General features: G+C 42.1%; 1 protein-coding gene across 3 annotated transcripts in view; it reads right to left on the bottom strand.

The window, feature by feature from the left end:
* Nucleotides 1-4,746: 4,746 nt before the first annotated feature.
* HRH4 (histamine receptor H4) overlaps nucleotides 4,747-21,651 on the bottom strand; it is a 29,145-nt gene continuing 12,240 nt past the window's right edge. For 2 of the 3 annotated variants that reach the window (XM_045187898.3, XM_024580490.4), the window contains 2 exons: nucleotides 14,663-14,826; nucleotides 7,806-11,336 (listed from right to left, as the gene is read on the bottom strand). In XM_045187898.3, coding sequence (XP_045043833.2) covers nucleotides 10,506-11,336; nucleotides 14,663-14,826 — 995 coding nt within the window. In that variant the 3' untranslated portion in view covers nucleotides 7,806-10,505. Of the gene's footprint in view, nucleotides 5,109-7,805; nucleotides 11,337-14,662; nucleotides 14,827-21,651 lie in introns of those variants that run through there. The other variant, XM_071219528.1, reaches the window with a different exon arrangement.

Raw genomic sequence — 21,651 nt, 5'->3', positions numbered from 1 at the left:
ATTGGCCTTTTTGTACCTGCCCTGTCACTGACATTCCCAAAGAGATACCTTTGCCCAAGCCCACAGTCCAGTCTGTCAGCTACAGGCAACATGAGCCAGTTACCCTCTTTTCCACTTCTGGTTCACCTCTGTCCTTGTCACCGCACACAAAGCCACAGATGAGGAGGGCCCAGTGCTGCCCATGCCCATCAGGAAAATCCCATGGACTCCAGACGATGAGCTTTCTCAGGTGAGTCCTGAGTGACAGACTGGTAGTCAGAACAATGCTGGGCTCCTCGTCTGGGAACGATGTTTTTGGAGGGGTTGGGCATTAACTAGAACTGAGCTGCAATACCAATTTTACCCAGGTGGTGGTGCTTTCTTAAACAAAGGAAATACTAGAAGATTCTGTTTTTATAAAGATAATTTGAAGTTAGTAGGTCATGAGTTTACATCTGCCTTTGTTACAGTGTTGGCTACTTTGGGGTACAACTCTTACAATGAGAAATAGACAGCTATTTTGGGGATCACCGATAAATGTAAAGAGTAGGTGTAAGAATGGTTTAGAGAAGATGGGCATAGGTTTGTGTTTGTGTAACAAAAAAAGGAATTATTTTTTTAGTAAATTCTTGGGAAAGGAAATTTTTTATAAGCTTTGGGGGTTCTGAGATGCAATGCTTTTTAAATCAATAATGTGTTATCTTTTTGCAATGAAAAAATAAAGAAATGACTCTAATGAAATAGGCACAGAAAAAGTGTTATACTTTCCTTGTAGTCTTAAGGGATTTTAAGGGATTCCTGGAGGGTAGATTCCACATCTTGGAACATATGTGTCTATGTTTGTATGTGTCTGTGTCTGTGTGGCCATGGGGTAGTAAATGTGTGCAGGGTACGGACATGTGCGGGGCGGTGTGGGTGCAGAGGTGGGTATGTGTTTGTGGATGTGTGTAGTGGATTGTGGGAAGATGTGTGTGAAGAGGTGGGTGTGCATGTGTGCGTGTGTGTGTGAGGGGGAGTGAGCCTGTGTGCCCTTATGTGAGCACCTATACGTGGCTTTACCTTCTAGAAGGGGAAAAGAAGTCATTTTTTTATAGAATTAATGTAGCCTAAACCAATTTTATGAGTTTAATTCACTATAAAATATTGACAAGTGAGAAGGTTGTTATCAGATTTCTTTAAATGTTTACACAAAACTTTACTACCAATTTATTTATTCAATGGCTGCTCAAACAAATTAGATAAAAACTACGTGGAATCACTGCCATCTGGTGGAGAAAATAGAGACTGCTGTCCTAGACAGAAAAAAAGACACCCTAAGATTTGGGTTTCCTTGATGTGTATTTGTTTTGCATAGATTTGGTTTGATTGGTGGGGGGTGGGGGGGTTGTTGAGTACACTCACATTCACCTCCTTCTGACTCTCTAACTTCACGCGTAGGAGAAGTGAGCAGAGCTCTCCTAAGTGCGGAGAGGCGGTGTGGGATGGGGCTTAGGCATGTGGACTCTAGTTTTAGACTCCCTGAGTGCAAGGTCTAGCTTCATTTCCTGCTGAGTGTACCACATGGGGCAAATCATCTACTCTCTTATATTCTTCAGGTTCCTCGTGTATGAATAAGAATAACAACGGTATCTGTTTTACACAGGTGTTGTATGAATATTGTAAGTAATCCTATTGGGCATAGAGAAAGCCCCACACGTAAATTCCTACGTATCATTCTCCAGGCAAATCTTACTCAGCCTTCTCCATTAAAAGCCCTGTCTGTGCCAGTGTGGGAGGACAGCTACACAGCCCTGCCAGGGAAGGACCGCCATGGCTGGAGAGACACAGGGCCAGACAGGGTAGTTCTGCAGCAGTACAGCTGGAGGGACACTGCCCTCTCCCGCATCCCTACAGACATAACTATGAAAGAAACGATTCATTAAGTTATGTCACTTCACTGCAGCATGCATTTGGCCATGTGTCCCTGGTGATTCCAAGCCAGCTAACAGATAACTTTATACGGGCCAGGACTCTACCTAACATGGCCCCAGAACCCACTGCACGGTATGAACCCTGTTAGGGCTATTATCTTCAGTCAGCATGCCTTTCCCTCGGTCCAGAGAACAGTGTAGAGGAGGACGGCCCTCAGACGCCAGGCCCTCCTTTGCTTGGTTCTCAGGAATGTCCAGAGACTGAAGAGCACTGCGTAGACCATGGTGTCTAGCCCCATACCAGAGGAGCGGCAGCCCCTTGGGAGCTCTTCTTAGCTCAGTGATAATTAGGACCTTTAGCTCAGCCTCAGCCCCGTGCAGCCAGAGGAACAAAACCTCAAACAAGTATTGACCTCAGAACAGTTGGATTCCAGAAATGGGAGGCCAGAAAAGGAAGAACACCGAAACAGTTGCCTAACCACCACCTTGGCCATGATCCAAATGCCCTAGATTGGGACAATGGCACAGGAAGGGTGGCGAAATAATTTAAAAACCATTGGTCCTCTAGTTTCTAAGAAGGAACTGATAAGTGTATTTCTACGGAATGATAAAAACCAACTGAAACTTTAAGCAATCGTAAGCAGTTGGGAGGGTCTATGGGAGGAGCTAGGGTTTACAGAAGGATTACACACTCTACATATTTACAAGAACCCTACAGGAAGGACTCTGTGTTTGCAATAAAGCTCTAGTGTTCTGCCTCCTTTTCCCTTCCACAAATGCCCCTTCCTCTCGGTGCAGTGGCCAGAGTGTGCGTGCGGCTTGCCACGTCTGCAGGCACTGGATTGCAGCCCTTTCTTTTTCTCGAGTGGATCTTTTTTGGTGACAAAACACTTAATCAACACTATTTTTTAATCTACAGGAGAGAAGAAAAGCATATTTTTAACATTTTTATCTTGACTATTAGAGATTTTAGATAAGGGTGAAAAGCAGGAAAATATTCTATAGGTACCTAAATTCTTCTTAGAATTTCCATCTTTCCTTTTCCGTGGTCTACCTGTTCTTGCATGCTCTCTACTATACCCATTAGAACCCTTAGCATATTTATCTAAGTTGTTTCAAATTCCAGTTTCAATAATTCCAACATCTCTGCCATGGCTGGTTATGATGCTGGCTCTGTCTCTTCAAATTGTGTTTTGTTTGTTTTGCCTTTTGGTATGGCTTGTAATTTTTTCTCGATAGCCAGATATCAGGAATTGCTGTAAGTGAGCCAGTGAAGTGGTGGTGAGGTATGGGGGAGGGGTTGGGTGTTTCCCTTCCCCTGGTTAATCAAGATCTGATAAAAGCCCAGGTCCGGTTAACTAACGTATCCAGTATTTCCTGCAGGAACTTACTGCAGAGATACTTATTAATCAAACTGGCTGGTTCTATTCAAAGTCCTCTCTCCTCTCCTCTTATCCCATAGTAGAAGTTTAAGCACGCAAAGGAATCTCTACAGGCAAAGAGAAGAGCATCTTAAAAAAAGAGAGAGAGAGAGACTATTTAATATAAAGTGCACAATCAGTCTTAGGATGCAGCGCCTGAATTGAAGTGGAAACTTGAAGAGACTGAAAGAGGCAGTTGAGGGAACGTGCACGTGGCTAAGAACAGCTTGCTGTAACCTGCGGCGCCGTTGCTCTTCCAGCCCCACGTGGCAACTCTCCACTCGTGGGTGCATCGCTCCTACAATTTTTGTCATATGCTTTATAGTAACTCAAAATCAGTTATCTTTGCTGGGAAATCATTTTGTTCCTATAGAGTGGTAGCCTTGACCTTTTAAAAAGAGCCTGTCCTAATTCATGATAAGGCTTATATCTTTTGTCTCAGCTCCCACAAAAGAATGAATAATGTAAATATCTGCATCACTCTTGTACTCAACTTTCGGATGTTACGTTTAATACACAGGAGGGTAGGTGCTTGACATGTCAGTTAGCGATTGCTGAATAACGAAACACTCCCCAGGTGTAGTGTCTTATCATTGCGCAGGAGTCTCTGGGCCAGCTGAATGGTCCTGTGGTCTGGGCCACGCTAGGCTTCTCTCACCTGGCCTTTTTAGCCTGTGTTTGCCATGCATCTTCAACCAGCTGCTGAGTCAGCTGGAGGTTGGCCGCTCTAAGGTGGGCTCAGGTCCCAAGGCTTGATTCATCTCCATGTGGTCTCTCATCCTCCAGTACATTAGCATGACTGTGTTCACCTGGCAGCTAAGCAAGGTTCTCAGAGATGAAACAGATGTGCACAATCCTCCTGAGGCCTAGGCTTACGCTGATATGATGGTACCTTCACTGCCTATTGGTAGCAGTTTATTGGGCCAAGCAAGTCCCTCCTGATGAGAAGAATTATAAAGGAACATTGCAAAGGGTGAGGTAGACGACTGTGGCCCTTTAGCAGTCTCACGCAGCATATGCGGAAGACAATGAGATGTTCATGATGACCCCAATTTCTGAATACACCTTGAAGTAGACGTTTACTATCTCTACCCCCTTCTTCTGGTTACCATATCTTCTTTGATTTGAAGAAACTGTTCCTCTCCCTTCTGGTCACACAGTTTGAATGGGGCTGACCCTACCTCCCCACCAGACACTAGTTTGCAGTATATGTATCCAGTCTCCCCTGTAGGGATTGATCCTGGGATATCCGCAAGATACCCATTGGACACTCCATTTATCTTTTTTTATAACTTTTTTTCTCACTGTTATTAGGAGAAGCTTTTTCTTCTATCTGATCAAGAAGAACAAGAGCATTCATTGTGGAGAAACCACAATATAAAGTTGTCACAGAGTCTCTGGCTGTAGTCACCCTTGGAGTGCCTCCCACCGTAGTCTTTATGCACTTTGGGGAGGGGAACCAACCTGCTCACATTTGCCCGGGTGGTTCAAATTGTGATTCTGTCACTTGTAACCAAAGCATCCTAAACAAAAGACCCCAAAACATAAAATTTACTCACTTAAATAGATTTATAAACCACTTTTCTTTTCCATATAGAAGAGGGGTTGCAATTCATAGGCTGAATTGGCTGCCAGTTTAGATGCGAATGAAAGTGATGAAATAAAGCAGAGTGCCGCTGAGAAGGACTGGGGGCATCTCCCTCTCTACGAGAGGCAACCACTCCTCAGAGTCAGCAAATTACTTTCTCAAGGGAATGTGGTCCCATGGTTGCTTGGCCTTCCAGTTTCTCAAATAAGCCTGAAAAAAATGTCAATCTCATGTTAAATTCCACAATGTTTAACTAATAACAACAAAATCAACTCATAGACCAGATACATCCAGGAACACGAGCTCGGAATCTCTGCTTTGAGATTATAGTGAAACACCACCTATAGAGCCAACGACTGATGAGTTCCACACTTCCTTGGCCTTCCTCATTCCCCCCTCACTTCTGTCACCAACACAGAAATGCTCAACACTCCATAAGCATCGCAGTCCAATAAGAATAGAGGTCCAGAATGAGATTGCTGGGCTTAGCAGCCAAATTACCCAGCATACCAGCATAAGGGTACATGATTTGAATGTGTGCCTTAAGAAAATTACAAATTACAATGTTCTCGACCAGCAGGCTGCTTGTATACAGTTAAAACTGTGGATGTTGAGTCCCTAAAGACAAAGCTCTACTTTATTATGCTTAAATATAGGATAGGATTTGCCAATTACCTGTTGCCTGTTAGCTTCGAGCCTACCTTTTTATACACAATTCTAAGCTGGGGCTAGGAGCCATATATTTCCCAGACTCCTTTAACAACTGGCTTTCAATTAGGTTCCATTAATGGGAGGCACTGGCAAGAACTTGGAAGGCAGGAGGTCCTGAGAAGAAAACTCACTTAGTGCATCTAGTTTGCCTAGGCATCCTTCCAGCATCATTTCCTAGTAATGGTCCTGCCTTGCTGCCCCTAGCAGCCACCAGGCCCGCCCAGCCCCACCTCCCGTGGTAGTCTGAGCACCAGCTGGTCTCACCCCTTCCATTGTCCAAGCCCTACCTAGGGCATCACACGTCAATCAGAGCGCCAAGCATCAGTTCCCCAGGGACTGCTTCAAGATGCTAGATTCTCTTTTATTTTAGTCTATCTCTACAGATAGTAGTTGCTTTCTTATGTTACTAATGTCTGGGTTATGTCAACATCCACTTGTTGCTCGTTTAGCTTCCCAATATCCTGTTTTATCCCATTCCCAGTACTAAATACCTTCCATGTGAAATGATTAACATGCTTTCCTTGATTCAACCATGATTGATAATAATTATTAGAACAAAAAGTTTACTTCGTAGGCTAGAGTTATATTTTCTGAAATAATAACATGAAAAAAGTAGTTTCTTCAAATGCCAGGATCCTTGTTACAAGGAAGTATTGAACAGTTACCAAAAATCCACAAAAGGCACCCCTGAAAAATAGTTATGATTGTTCCGTCACTGATACCTAAAGCCCTCGGGACTCATAAAAGGCCGAATCTTAAAGAGTCTGTCATAATTGGTATTTATATGCCTAAATCTGCTTGAATTCTTCTTGAATCTATATCCGTACCTGCCAACTAAAGCCAACACTTCAGAACCAACATTCTAAGGAATTTCCTGCCAATTATGCCAGGGAGTTTGGTCTGGATTTTAAATGAGTTAATAGATAATTTAAAAATATTTATTGAGCCCTGGCTGGTGTGGATCAGTGGATTGAGTGCTGGCCTGTGAACCAAAAGGTCACTGGTTTGATTCCCAGTCAGCGCACATACCTGGGTTGTGGGCCAGGTTTCCCAGTGGGGGTGTGTGAGAAGCAACCGATTGATGTATCTCTCACACACGGGTATTTCTCTCCCTCTCTTTCTCCCTCTCTCCCCCTCTCTCTAAAAAGTAAATAAATAATATCTTTTTAAAAATACTTATTGAAAATTAAATATTATATAGTAAAGTATTTTAAATCAATTTAAATTTGAGTATTTTAAATTTAAAATTAAATGAATATTATAAACCAGCTGTACTTGGGGATGGGGATGGTAATTTCTTACACTAAAATAGCAGCCTTTGTTTTATGAAAGGATTCACCCAAAGATATCACGAAAAGTTTAGGTAGAGGTTTAGATATACAAACATATGTTCCTAAAATAGGAGATTACATTTTCTTTCCTCTAGAAACACCTATTCCAAACTGATAATTATGGTTGCTTTTTGGGCATAGAAATTTTTTATTATTGTCTTTTCTTTTTATGATATGTACATATTACCTTTGTTATAATGAAAACATTTTGAAGTTCTTCTAGTACAAATTTAAAATATTTGCATTTGAAAACTAGGATTTCCATTTCATTTTTAAGGAAAATGCCTTTTCAACAGCCATCTACTGAGTACCTATGGTGTGCCTAGCATTGCATTAAGAGAACCCCAAAGTCAAATTCCTATCTCAGGGAATCTCAATCATATTGGCGAGGTTCCTAGGCATCTTTGCAATAAGTAGCTAACACATGATAGATTCTTCATAAACATTCGTGTAATAACTACATGAATGTACCATCAAAGGTATTAATTTATTTGAACTCTCATTTCATAGAGGATTAGCCTTATTCTGTATATTTATTGTACATATATCATATTTCACTACTTCTAAGATACACGTCACTCACTTTTTAACTACTCTGAAGTCAGAATGGGACTTACTCTATTTTTTACACTATTATTTTAGAGATAATTTTCACATTTTCTCTTCTCCAGTGGTAAATAAAATAACAGTATGTTTTACATTGACGATATCTTAGATTGAGCAAAGTACAATATATATTATATTCTCTACATATTAGAAAATACATGTGAATATTTAGGCATGTTTCCCCAAGGTTTAACTATAAAAGGTTTTCCCAGGGCCACTCAATTAGATGAACATTCAAGTCTCCAAAGATTGTATGAAATTCATACCTACTCATTTATAAATGTTAAAACAGCTGACAAGTAACAACTTGGTAAAAAGTTGTGCGTTTATTTCTCAAATTTTTAAAATTACTATTGAGTTTTAAACATATATCTCCAATTTTGAATCTAATCAAGGAAGAATGTATTTAAAAATTATGTGTATTTCTAAGCACTCATGTACTTAGAAGATTTTCATATTTTAGTGTGTGAACTTAATCAAAGATTTAAAAGATCTGAGAAATATTTAAATGATTAAACTATATAAGAACTCTGCGAAGTTACAGAAACAATACTGATAAAACCTTCTAGGAGAGATGAAATGAGCTATAAAATCAAAATGAAATGACATGGCAAAGACAGACAAAGAATGCTGAAAAAAATTAATAATGACCAAAAGAACAAAGCATCACCAGAATAATTTTCTTCACCAGAATAAAATGGGACTCATCAGTAAGGCATAACTTTCCTTAGCTGCACAATAAATGAATCACTTCGAGTGCTGCAATGTAAGGCAGTAGGCAAATGAGATAAAGACAGCAAAGAAATATAGAAAGCTACTTTATTAATAATTGACTCCTACACGTTCTGTGAAGTTTATCCCAGATACATCAGGTTTAATCATATAGTTCTTTCCTCATCTCTTAGCCAAACTTTTTTCTTTCATATTTTCTCATGGGCAAGTTTTAGCTGATGTGGACGTTTGGAGAAGAGGACAGGAAAATAGGGAAAACCATCCTTTGAATCCGGTGACTGTTGCCCATCCCTCCCCCACTCACCCTACGACTGCCAGCTCTTCCAAGACAACTTCCCTGAGGACCTGTGAGAGCTGTAGTTGCCTGCTCTCTCCTCCACCATCCCACACTGCCTTCTTGTCTGGGATTAGGAATATTGAGTTTGGAAGTACACGTGCCCTTTGCTCCTTCATCTGGACCCTCACTCACTTCCTGCTCCTGCCACATCAACCCACAACTGGCCTGCCCACTGAGCACAACAGAGTAGCCCACCCAGGAAAGAGGGCAATACAGCTCCTTTTTCTATTGTATATTTTAGCAAATAGTTTTAAAACTTGACAAATTCTCATTACTATAAAATAAAAAGTGGAATTTACTGAACACTGTAACAAACACTGAACATAGAAAAAAACTCTTGACTTTTATCATCAATGTTACATCAAGATCTAAAAGATAAGACAGAGGTGATGACTAAGAAAAATGCAGTGTTTTTGTGGCTATGAGTTTACAAAAATATTATTATGAGTTTCTAATTACACTGTTATTACTGAATAATTTTCCCTTGACTTCCAGGTTCTGATTTTTTTCTAAATTTTCAAGTGTTATAATTATATGGACATTTTTGGTAGAGTGGAAAGGGCAAGATGAAACCCAGATAAAATTCATTTCAGTGAGATTAAGTCTAAAATGTACATAAGCAATAAAAATGTCTTTAACCACCAACTTACACCATACACAAAAATAAACTCAAGATGCATAAAAGACTTAAACATAAGTCACAACATTCCTAGAGGAAAACAGACAGGAAAATCTCAGATATTTCACACAGCAATATTTTCACCCATATGTCCCATAGAGCAAGGGACATAAAGGAGAGAATAAACAAATAGGACTTCATCAAAATAAAAAGCTTCTGCACAGTTGAAGAAAAGATTGGTAAAATGAAAATGAAACCAACTGTATAGGAAAACATATTTGCCAATGATACCTCAGACAAGGGTCTGATCTCCAAAATATATAAAGAACTCACACGATTCTACTCCAGGAAGACAAACAATCCAGTCAAAAAATGGGAGAAGGACCTGAACAGACACTTCCCCAAGGAAGACATACAGAGGGCCCAGAGACATATGAAAGGACGCTCAGCATCACTAGCCTTCAGAGACATGCAAATTAAAACCACAATGAGATACCACTTCACACCGGTCAGAACAGCCAACATAACCAAATCAACAAACAACAAGTGCTGGTGAGGTTGTGGAGAAAAGGGAACCCTCGTACATTGTTGGTGGGAATGTTGAGTGGTGCAACCTCTGTGGAAAACAGTATGGAATTTCCTCAAAAAAACAAAAAATGGAACTGTCTTTTGACCCAGCAATTCCACTGCTGGGATTATACCCTAAGAATCCTGAAACACCAATCCAAAAGAACCTATGCACCCCAATGTTCATAGCAGCACAATTTACAATAGCCAAGTGCTGGAAGCAACCTAAGTGCCCATCAGTAAATGAGTGGATCAAAAAACTGTAGTACATTTACACAATGGAATACTATGCAGCAGAGAGAAAGAAGGAGCTCCTCCCCTTCGCCATAGCATGGCTGGAACTGGAGAGCATTATGCTAAGTGAAATAAGCCAGGTAGTAAAAGACAAATACCATATGATCTCACCTATAAGTAGAACCTAATCAAGAAGACAAACCAGCAAGCACCAGAAATATTGAAGTTAAGAACAAACTGACAGTAACCAGAGGGAAGGGGGGAAGGGATAATGGAGGAAAGAAGGGAAAGGGTTGTCAAGGAATGTATAAAGGACCAATGGACAAAGCCAAAGGTGGGGAGGATTGAGGGAGGGAGGAGGGGGTTGGTGGGGAGGGGGAAAGTGGTGGTGGGAAAATGGAGACAACTGTATTCAAACATTAATTAAGAAAATTATTAAGAAGAAAAAAACAAAAAAAATAAAACTATCTTTAAGAGGACACTGTCTGATTGGGTGGTAGTATGGGTTGCTTTTTTATACAAAATATTTTCAAGAAAGCCTTCTGAAAACCCTTGTGACACAATGGATACAAAAAGGGATTGATGAAGGAATTACACCACTGAAGCCAAAATGTGATCTCATACACAATTGTTTCAGCTGCCCCAAACCTGTAAAACTGCTGACCTGACTCATAAATTGAATGAACAAATGTGAACACAGAATAAGGAGCCCAGCAAAGGATGAAAACACCTAAGAGAATGGCCAGTGATTTGGCTAATTTCCTGGCTCTGAGCAGTTCAAGATATTCTTTCTGGTGAAGAGTTAGGTTATCTGAGCAGGAGAGGGAATCCGTTTTGGAAGCACTTCTATCTCTCTTCTTCTGGGTTCTCATAGAAAATAAGAGACTGCTCTTTCTTTGTTGTCTCTTGGAATGAAGGGCTGCTGCTGCTTCCTTCGGTTCAGCAAGAGATGCCTTTGAAAACAGTCGACACTTGACCAAGCGTCCAGAGTTACCCAAGGAGGCAGAACCGAGTTCAGGAGGGCTTTGCCCCCTGTTGAGACCACTGCGCTTCCACAGACTCCAGTAAATATAGATGTTGAAATAAGCCATTAAGAAGACTGGGGCTAGGAATTCCAAGAATGATGTGATGGCAACGACATACCATTTTGAAAAAAATCCAGGACTACAATGTCTCTCTTTTGTCTTCCAAGAATCTGAAATTATAATTAGCGGCCCGTTCACTAAGAAGGCCAGCACCCAGACGGCCACCATCAGAGCCACGATCTTCCATATGCCAGTGTGTTGAACTCTGTAAGAGACCTAAGAGAGGCCAAATAAATCATTGTCAGTATTACCGAGCTATGTTGATTGCATAAAGCATACCTTAGGCCCTCAGGAGTTTCAGGGATGTGCAAGAGGGGAGGGCATTAACTGGACCTGGGAAACATGGTGTGGGCCAGGACAGAGGGTTCAATTTCAGTGGAGCCTGAACCGCGATGAAGACTTTCTTAGTGATTTTTAAAGAAGAAGGGTGTAACCCTCAAAGTTGAACCTCTTGACACCGCAGAACACGTCCGAATCTGAACTACTAAACAGCTGAAACTGGGTGCATCTTTTCATAGTGCTTCCCAACCTGCTGGCGGGGTCGTGACCAGTTGTTGTTGTTGTTGTTTGTTTGTGTTTGTTTTTGTTTTAAATGAAATAGGATTTTCCATGTCAAAATGCATCACACATTGTAAGGGTATGTATGGATGTATGTATGTATGTATTGTTTGATGAAACTTTTGCTTTGGGAATGTAGATATATGTATATATAGAGAAATGCACATACTGAATCACAGGATAAAATGCATTTCTCACTGTAGTCACAGTCAAAAAATTTGAAAGCAGCTGGCTTTCCTGATTCTAATAAGGGAAGAATCTACTGTGCAGTTCATGCTGATTCTTTAAGGTGGGATCAAAAAGACAAACAGCTGCACTGGCTGGTGTGGCTCAGTGGATGGAGCACCAGACTGCAAACCAAAGGATCATCAGTTCAATTCCCAGTCAGGGAATCCTGCCTGGGTTGCAGGCCAGGTCCCCTCTTGGAGCCTCTCGAGAGGCAACAACAGATTGATGTTTTTCTCCCTCCCTTCCCCTCTCTAAAATATTTTTTTAAAAAAACAGAGGGAAAGAGCCCTGGCTGGTGTGGCTCAGTGGATTGGGTGCGGGTGTGTGAACCAAAGGGTTGCCTGTTAGATTCCCAGTCAGGGCACATGACTGTGTTACAGGCCAGGTCCCCAGTAGGGGGCACATAAGAGGCACCTACACATTGATGTTTCTCTCCCTCTCTCCTTCCCTTCCCTTCCCATCTGTCTAAAAATAAAAGAATAAATAAAAAGAGAGAAAGAAAAACATCACTTCCAAGAAGATGACAAACTAAAAGGAAGTTGTTTACATTGGCTGTGGCGAGCTACTCCAGTGTTATTGAGCACTAGCAAATCATTTCTTTCTAGAAAGGTTTCCGCCTGACGAAAATGGTGCCAAAGCTATGGCTAATCACTTCAAGAGACATGGATGTGGGGAGAGCCACTGTCTTTTTTAAGGGTGAAGAATATTCTAGGTCCACTTATTCACAACAACAGGCTTCTTAGAGGAAAATGAGGTTCCCTGACTGAGGATTGCTCTGAGATCACAGGCTCCATGATCTTTGATAAACCCTGAAATTCTCAAGAATATCTTCTGTAAGAAATCGAAAGATACGCAAGACCAACCACTACCCAACCTAAGGGAGAAGGAACGAACCAAGAATTTTGTAAGGGGACCTGTTTTAGATTAGGAAGAGTTTTGTAGCGAAAATGTTCTGCACTTCTCTGATTTCCTCACTCGAAGGGAAAGAACTGAAAGTACGGCATGCCTCCCTTTTCACCAGCCTTCTTCTACTATTTTCTCCGTAAATTGTTATGTCTTGTTCTGCCATGTCCCCTCATTTTTATTTTACAAAAGGGTGCAACACTGCCGAGCACTGTCTTTTCTTGACGGATGGTGCATTCTGGAAAGGGCTCGATGATGGCTGGAAATAAGATAAAACTGGTTTTGTTTCTTTTTTAAACTGAATTATTTTTAAAAACTGCAGGGAAGTGTTTTTCGGTTGCTTTTCTTTTTTTTAACCAGACTACGGGTATGTCTGAGGCTGAGCAAAAATGCGCATGGTGCCGAAAACAAGCTCCCGTGTACACGACAGGCTTTTTTGCCGCCTGCTTCTCATGCCACTAATTAATACATCTCTTGCACTAAATCTAATGATTATGAAGATGGTAACAGTACCCAGGTGGTCATAAAACTGCATTTAGTTTTTTAATCGCTCCGTTCAGCCTTTGTAATAATATAATGCAGTATGGTGGAAAGTGATCCCCTTTCTCTTATGCATAAGGTCAAATGGGATAATGGACATCTAAGGGAATTGAGAAGACGATGCCAATCTCTTCGTCTCAGCAGAGTACTTTTGAGAGACAGCTCAAGCATTGCTTGAATCCAGGCTCAGGACGGTTGGAGTGGCCTCCCTGAAATCAGTCAGTGGCCCACCTGTCACTCAATACAGACTACGTCCATTACTCAGAATACTGCCTCTTACCCTGCAACAATACTTTCCATGTTCTTGATTTTACCATCGAGCATTTTTTTCATCTGCAGGTAAAGAAATACTCTCCTCTTACTGTCTCAATTCTGCATGCATTTTAATTTCCATTCCTTCCAGCTATACTGTCTTCATTCCCCCACCCACTGCTGCTTCAGCTCTGGGATCTGCCCCTCCAGAAAACTTGTCTGAGCCCTGCCATCATGCACTTGCCACCAGCGTGGAGCCTTCCTCCTTCAAATAACGGTCAGATTTCCATTTCCCAGGCTCAGCACACAGCCCTGCCTTACCATGCTGTCTCCTGTATTTTTGTCTACTGCAAGAGGCCAGCTTCCCCGTGACCACTTCCTACAAACTCCAGTTGGCTTTGAAGGATTCCTTCTAGTTTCACACAGCTGTGTTGTGTCTCAGCCCCATACCAGGATCCCCAGCCCAGGGTTCCAGTGCCAGTAAGAGAAGTCCCCATAACTTCTAACTGTGAAAACAGCGGGACTGTGACTGAGTAAGATAGCTGGTTACTGGAGCCCCAGGCGTTCCTCTTACAGGCCCATGTGGACACACTCAAGCTCACTCTCTCTGAGCTCCAGTACTGGGGCAGCAGCTGGAAAGTCATCTTGGACATATGGAAAGAAACTGAATTGTCTGGCATCAGGGTGGGGGCCAGGTAACAAAAGGATAATCAAGCTCCTTTAAGGTTTGTCAATAAAACAAAAAATTAGAGTTAAAAATTTTTTTGCTCATGGGTTGGGCTTTGTCCTGCAAACCAAAAGGTCACTGTTTGATTCCCAGTCAGGGCACACGCCTGGGTTGTGGGCCAGGTCCTGGATTGGGGGCGTGTGAGAGGCAACTAATCAATGTTTCTCTCCCTGTCTCTCTCCCTCCCTTCCCCTCTCTAAAAATAAGTAAATAAAATCTTTAAATAAATACATACATACATACATAAATTTAAAAAAAATTTTTTTTTGCTTGGAGACTCAAAATCAACAAGTACATACTCTTCTAAGGACAATAAATTAATGGCTTGACTTACAGCATTGGAGACTGACTGGTATCGATCGTAGCTGATGAGTACGATGTTGTACACAGAGGCTGTACACAAAAGATAGTCAACAATGAGCCAGAATGCACAGGTTCGATTTTCAAAGTTCCAATGGAACAGCTTCTGAGGGATGTACAAAGGAATAGAGATCACACCTGTACAGGGAAAGAACAGGGTAGAAAATAGCACATATTAATTAAAACAAAGAGGCATAGTACAGCACACATTGATGTATCTGAATTGACCAAAAATGGATTGATTGTAGTTTAGAAATTCATGGTATTTCATCAAAAAACCCAGGCTGATTTCCCACACTTTCTTTAAATACCATTTTTAGCCCTGGCTGCTGTGGCTCAGTGGACAGAGCACCGGCCTGTAAACCGGGTTGCAGGCCAGGTCTCCAGCAGGGGGTGCTCGAGAGGCAACCACACATAGATGTTTCTCTCCCTCTCTTTCTCCATCCCTTCCCCTCTCTAAAAATAAATAATATCCTTTAAAAAAATAAAATAAATACCACTTTTATAATAGTTATCATAAACCTCATACCTTCAATGGCTCCTTATTACTTTCCAAGTTAAGTTTAGGTCCCAACCTGTATTTTCAGCCACACACAGCATGAGTCATCTCTCTGTTCACAATGCAGCCCAAACAGGATGGGCCACTCATCCCTCAGACACCTCTCACATGTTCACATCTCGTTGCCGTTGCCAGCAGCATTCTTTCTTCCCAGAATGTCCTCCTCTCTTCTACTGAGAAGTCTATTTACTTCCTTCTTATTCATCACTCAGTTCAAGAAATTACTTTCTCCTTGTCATTTTTCTTGAAACTTCCTTGGCAGAAGTGACTTTTCTGTCACCTGCACTTTCCTAGCACTTTACTTATCCCTCCCTCCTTCATGTACAAAAATATTCTACTTTATATTGTCATCATTTTTTAACTTGTTTCTCCTGACATTTGGAACCATGTTGTAAGTCAATCTTTGTATTTTTCACAACTTAGAGAACTGACCAAAATGACTTAAATAAGTTAATGTTAACTAACATCCACTGTGCAGTTACCATATGCCAGGCACTGTGCTATGGGCATTACATATATCATCTCCTCTAACCTTCAAAGGAACTTTTGTGAGGTAGGGACATGCTAAGTTAACAAATAAAGAACCTAAAGCTCAAAAAAGGAGACATAATTAACCCCAGGTCTGCTTAGCTAGTAAGTGAAAGATGGATTCGAAACCAGGCAACATGACTTCAGAACCTCTGATTTAAGCGCGACCCTTCACTGAATGAGCAAATTAACTGTAAAAAATGACTAAACTAGGCTCCTTTTCCTGTAGCTTTGCAGGGGTTTTTTACCTGCATTGACACTTCAGACAGGTGGTACTACTCACTAAAAACATAACCTATTAGGTAGAAGCTCAGTTGAAATCCTATGTTGTTGAGTATCATCTCCCTGATTCCATGTTGCTCAGGCCTTTGTTGTCTCCATGGCCTTTAAGCTAATAGTTCCTGCTTTAATCATTGAAGGAATTCTGCTTAGGGCTTGAGTTTTTACTAAAATAGCTCCTCCCACTTTCCTTTCCCTTGACATAAAAGAAGCCTGAACTCTTTACTTTCTAAAGATGGATTTGAAGAACTACTAGGGCTCCCACCTTCTGAGTCAATAATCTTGTCCCTACTCCAAACTCTGATCATTGGTTTTGGTCTTTTAAAGCACTGGGCACACAGACTTTGGACCAGTAATGCCATAGGGGTATAATGGTGTGATTTCAGAGCCAGAGAAAGGAAATGCAGAACTTAGTATTCTGTACCTAGATTCACGTACAAATATGAGACACTAGACACCATAGAGTTGAAGAGTTGTGTGCTCAGGTCTTATATGTAGTTCATATTGCCTGCTTATTTGTTTCAATTATATTTTTTATGATAACTTAACTTTCTTATGATGCCTTCCATCTCAATGTGTGTGAATGTGTGCACTCACCTACGGTATAAAATAGGTCACCAGGTTCACCTGAGATAAATCAAAGTATCTTCAAAACAGAGACATCTATCATCTTTCAGCTCAGAGTTGTAGCTTCCAATTTCCGCAAATGAGTACTTTTCATACACACACTCACTGCCCCCACAGAGAGAGAAAGAAGAGTACAATTCCAGAAATCATTTGCATCACAGACACCCATTATCTTATTAATAGTTAAAGAAAGGGTGGGAGTTAAAGAATCTTTTTCACACTGGGATTTTCTTGAAAGAGGAAGAGTGTATGTGCAACCTCAGGAGCTGTTGGAAATACCAGCTTACACTAGCCTCTAGTTTATCCTTTTGGTTTTAATAACCCCCTGCTGTCGCCTGGTGTCCTTACGTAATGTTTGAGCACAAATGTCATGCTCAGCGCCTCGATCTTGTTGAATGGTAGAGCTATCTGTGGCCCACTCCAAAACAGTTTCAAAAACTGTGAATCGGAAATACTTCTATGATATATTGTGCCTACAACTTCCACGCTGCAATCATGCTTCTGGGTCAAATGGACTTGATAAGTAAAACTAAGAGGCACTTCCTTTAAAAGAACAATAAGCCTTTGGCATGACAAATTAAGGAAGTGGGGGGAGTGAAGAAAACAAACTATATTAAAAGATGGTGGTGTGAAAGTGATAGAGTAGGCAGTTAGGCACACACACAGCCACAGGCAGAGCAGGAATAATAGGCCAGGTGTGGAATGTCACCAGGGCAGAAGGTCCCAGGTGCCTAGCAACAGACAAAATTAGAGAAAACAGCTATTATATATAGGTTAGGGCCTTGCCCCAGGGTGACCTTTCATCCTCCAGCATGTAGTTTTGAACCCCTGACCTTTCACATTACTAGTCATGTGGTTTAGGCCTCCCTAAAGGAGGAACAAGGTGTGGCTGGAGAATAGCCTCATTGGCTCCCAAACAAGCCCTTGCATGACCAATCCCTTAAGCATTAAGACCTCAGGACAATGAGGCATCAAATAATCTTAGGAATAGAGCCTCAGGGCTATGACCACAGAGTCAGAGTTCTGGTCAAGCTAGAGAAAACATCTAGGTCTCAGTTATATTTCTGCTCCAGGCCCAGAAAAGCAGCAAACCAGTTGCAATGACTCATTAACCCTGCCCTGGTGCCGATCAATCAGTAAAGGCTGAGACTCTGAAAGGACACGCCTGGAAAGCTGATGAATATTCCTTTAAGACCCTCCCTTGAGGCCTCCCTGAAATCCCTGACAATAGAAAATAGATACAAACCTTAAGACAAAGGACCCAGTGCATGCTCTCTCTTCCTCCACTTCTTTCCTTAGGTGTGTATCTTTTGCTTTCTTTCTCCTAAGCAGCAAGGTTCCTCCTTTTGCTTCTGCAACTTATTTCCTGGGTCCACACAGCCCAGCTGGCTCACTTCTTCTGCCTCTGTGATTATCTTTCTAAAAGGCTAAATATACTTCTTCCACTAGAGTCCTTGACTCTGAATTCTCTCTTTGCTGAACTCAAGAACCAAGGTCTAACCAAGGAGGTGGGTGGGGGTGGGGAGGAAGGAGTTGAAGAAACAGGAGGAGGAGAGATGGAAGGAGAAGAAAAGAAGCCCTGTAAAACCCTAGATGACTTGCCCACCGCAGCTGTCCCCCGCCTCTCTGGTCTCACTTCTGCTAGTCCCTTCACCACCCTGCCCCCTCACTCTGGTCCAGCCCTTCTGTCCTCAAATACACCACACAGATGCTGCCTCAGACCCTTGCACTTCCCTGGGCATGAAATGCTCTTCCCCCAGAATGTATCTTCTGTTTGCTCAAATGAGTCTTGATCAGTAAACCCTACTCTGGAAATTTAACTAGCAACCTCCACCTCAAACACACTTGCTCTCTCATTCCTGCTATGTTTTCCTCAGTAGCAATGATAACCCTCTAAAATGCTATGTAATTTTCTTACTTATTTATATTGTTTATGGCTGTCTCCCCACCTTTGCCCACAGTAGAAACAGAAGCACCATAAGGGAATAAATTTTTGTCTGTCTTTTCATTGCTATATCTTCAGCACCTCAAAGAGTTCCTGGTTCACAATAAATGGGAAATAGATGAATAAATGAGGATAAGGAAGCCCAGTTTGCTTGAAAATTGCCACCAGTCCAGTCTGGTATCTCCCCTTCTTTCTGAAGCCTGCTAAGAAGCTACATCTCCCGTGAGAAAAATGACAGTCAAAAGGTGGTGGGAGCTAAAAGGCCCAGTGAATTCTCTGAGCCAACAGAAGACTGTGGATAACAGTGAGTGCCCACAGGGTGCTACAGACTGAATGTTCGTGTTGGCCCCAAATTCACTGATATGTTGAAGCCTCAGCCCCCAGGGTGGCTGTATCTGAGATGGGGCCTAGGCAGAAGTAATTAACGTTAAATGAGGTTGTAAGGGTGAAGCCCCAGCCCAACAGGATTAGTGTCCTAATAAGAAGAAACACAAGAGAACTTGCGTGCTCCCTCTCTCTCTCTCCTTGTGTACTCAGAGGAACTTTGTGATGATGCATCGAGAAGGCATCTACAAACCAGAATGAGTGCTCCGACCAGGAACTGAATCAGCTGGCACCGTGATCTGGGACTTCCCAGCCTCCAGAACCACGACCAAGTAAATCACTCTTGTATAAGCCAGAGTGTGGTATTCTGTTGCAGCAGCACGAGCTGACTAACTCAGGGGTTAGAGAAGAGAAGAATTATGACCTGAAGCATGAAGGTACTAAAGATAAACTTTGCCATCCCGAAAATGTGGCTCAGACGCTGTCGGCAGCAAACACCTTTCGCCCTTGAAGATCCTGTCTGGGTCACCTAGCACCTGGTCATGTAGGCCACACAGCTGTAGATGTAAAGAAGTTACCAATCGATGGAAGCATCAATCATGAAACACCAACTTTACAGATATTAACGTAGATGTAGATAGTATATTATTTCCTAGAATGGTGCACAGCTGAGATACATTTATATCGCTGTAGCTGCTACTGAAAGTTTTCCTCAACAAATCTTCGCTTTCTAACACTAAATTCAGCCTAGGAAGCTACTCAGGTGCCACAAATTTAGATTCTCTACAGGACACCAGTTCTGAAACAGGTGAGAGGAGAGCATCCGGCCAGAAAGCCTACAGTACTGAGCATGTGTAATGCTCTCATCCACCCTTCCATCACCACGGGGTTCTGGAGCTCTAGGTCTCACGGCCCCACATAGTAAGATTTGCTGGCTCACAGGCTCCGCTCTGACCCCCCCCACCACCACCACTACGAGGCTCCGAGCTGAAAGACACTCATCTCTGAGCATGGCGAAGGAGAAAGAACAGCGCTGACACAAAACCCAGTCTGGTTACCAAAGGCTCTCAGAGACTTTCCTAATTCTTGTGTCATGTGAATACAGGCATCCCTTGCTTAATGGCGCTTCGCAGACACCGCACGTTCATCAGCACGGAGGCAAAACCCTCCACCAGCAAAAAAAAAATTATGTCTCACTGAAGGCTCAGATAATGGTTAGCACTTTTTTAGCTAATTTTTTTAAGGGTTTATTTTATTCTCACTCGAGAGACAGGGAAACCGATAGAGGGGAGAGACATTGATGCAAGAGAGAAACACCCATCAGCCGCCTCCTGCACTCGCCCCAACCAGGGATTGAGCCCAAAACTCCGGCATGTGCCCTGAGTGGGAATCGAACCAGCAACCTCTCAGTTCGAGGATGATGCTCCAGCCAACAGAACCATGCAGGCCAGGGCGATAAAGTAATGTTTAATAAAGATATGTACATCATTTTTCAGACGTAATACTATTGCACAATTCATAGACTACCATATAGCAGAAACAAAACTTTCGTAGGCACCATTAAACCCAAAAGTTCGTGTGACTCGCCTTATCGCCAGATTCACTTTATTGTGGTGATCTGGAACTGAGCCTGCAATACTTCTGAGGTGTTATGTTAAATAAGTGGACCCCTGGAGGAAGCTGGCAGGGTCAGGGAATATGTGAAGGATGAGACCAGTAGATTAATAGAGAGTCTAATCTGTGTGGAACTGTTCTCATCAAGAGCAAAGCCATCTCTTTTCCCACCCACCTGCTGAGTAGACGGGAACCACCAGGCCTGGCGTATAACTGCATACGCAGCGACATTTCTCAATCAAAGACAAACCACATCTTTATGTTGCAGTGCTCAAGCCCGCAACGCTGACATTGCACCATACAGCGAGACCCTCCGTTGTTATCTGGAACCATCTTTGCAAGCAATGCAGCTTCAGACCTCAGGCTCTCTCAGTGAATATAGTTTTATCCCATTCCTCCCTACTACCAGGTACTCAGGACCTCACTCCTTTTGACTTAATCAAAATATATAACCAAGTTCAAGGGCTCAGTGACATCTGAAAGTTCTACAGTTCTAAGAAGATGAGAGGGCTGTGTATATTTATAGCAGAATATACTTTATGTATAAATAAATACACTTTTTACATAAATACACCAATTTGCACTTGTCTGTGAAAGCATGGAGAAGGAATGATAAAAAAGGATTTGCATCAAGTTCTTAACTGATTAGCTGGAGAGGCAGAATTGAGGACAGAAATGGTGAAATGATTGCTTTTTTTAATTCTTCTATATTGGCTAGCCACCTTTCTCTGTGATGCTGTAATTTTTATATCATGACTCCTAAATCAATCTCCCCAGCTAGAAATTTTTTCTGGTTTTATCCATGCAACACCACAAGCATAAGTTCCCCTCTCAAAACCGTTCCCCCTTTCTGTTAAGAGTTTTGTACTTCTCTTAGTCCCCAGAGCTCAATCTCTCGCTCATCTTCCTCTTCCTCCTGCCTAAGCCCACCCTTGCAGCTCGGCAGCCCAAACTTCTTTCCCACCCTCACCCAAGCTCAGAGCCTTACCTGCCCCATGACTTCTATCTAGATGGCTGCAGGGTCGTCTCTGAAACGAAGCTGCCCCCTGCTCCAGCTTCTCCCAACTATACTTCATCTCTTCTGGTG

The sequence above is a fragment of the Desmodus rotundus genome, chromosome 10, assembly GCF_022682495.2.
Source record: "Desmodus rotundus isolate HL8 chromosome 10, HLdesRot8A.1, whole genome shotgun sequence".
NCBI lineage: Eukaryota > Metazoa > Chordata > Mammalia > Chiroptera > Phyllostomidae > Desmodus > Desmodus rotundus.
Note: the sequence above shows the minus strand (reverse complement) of the source record. Positions and strands in the feature narration are given on the sequence as shown.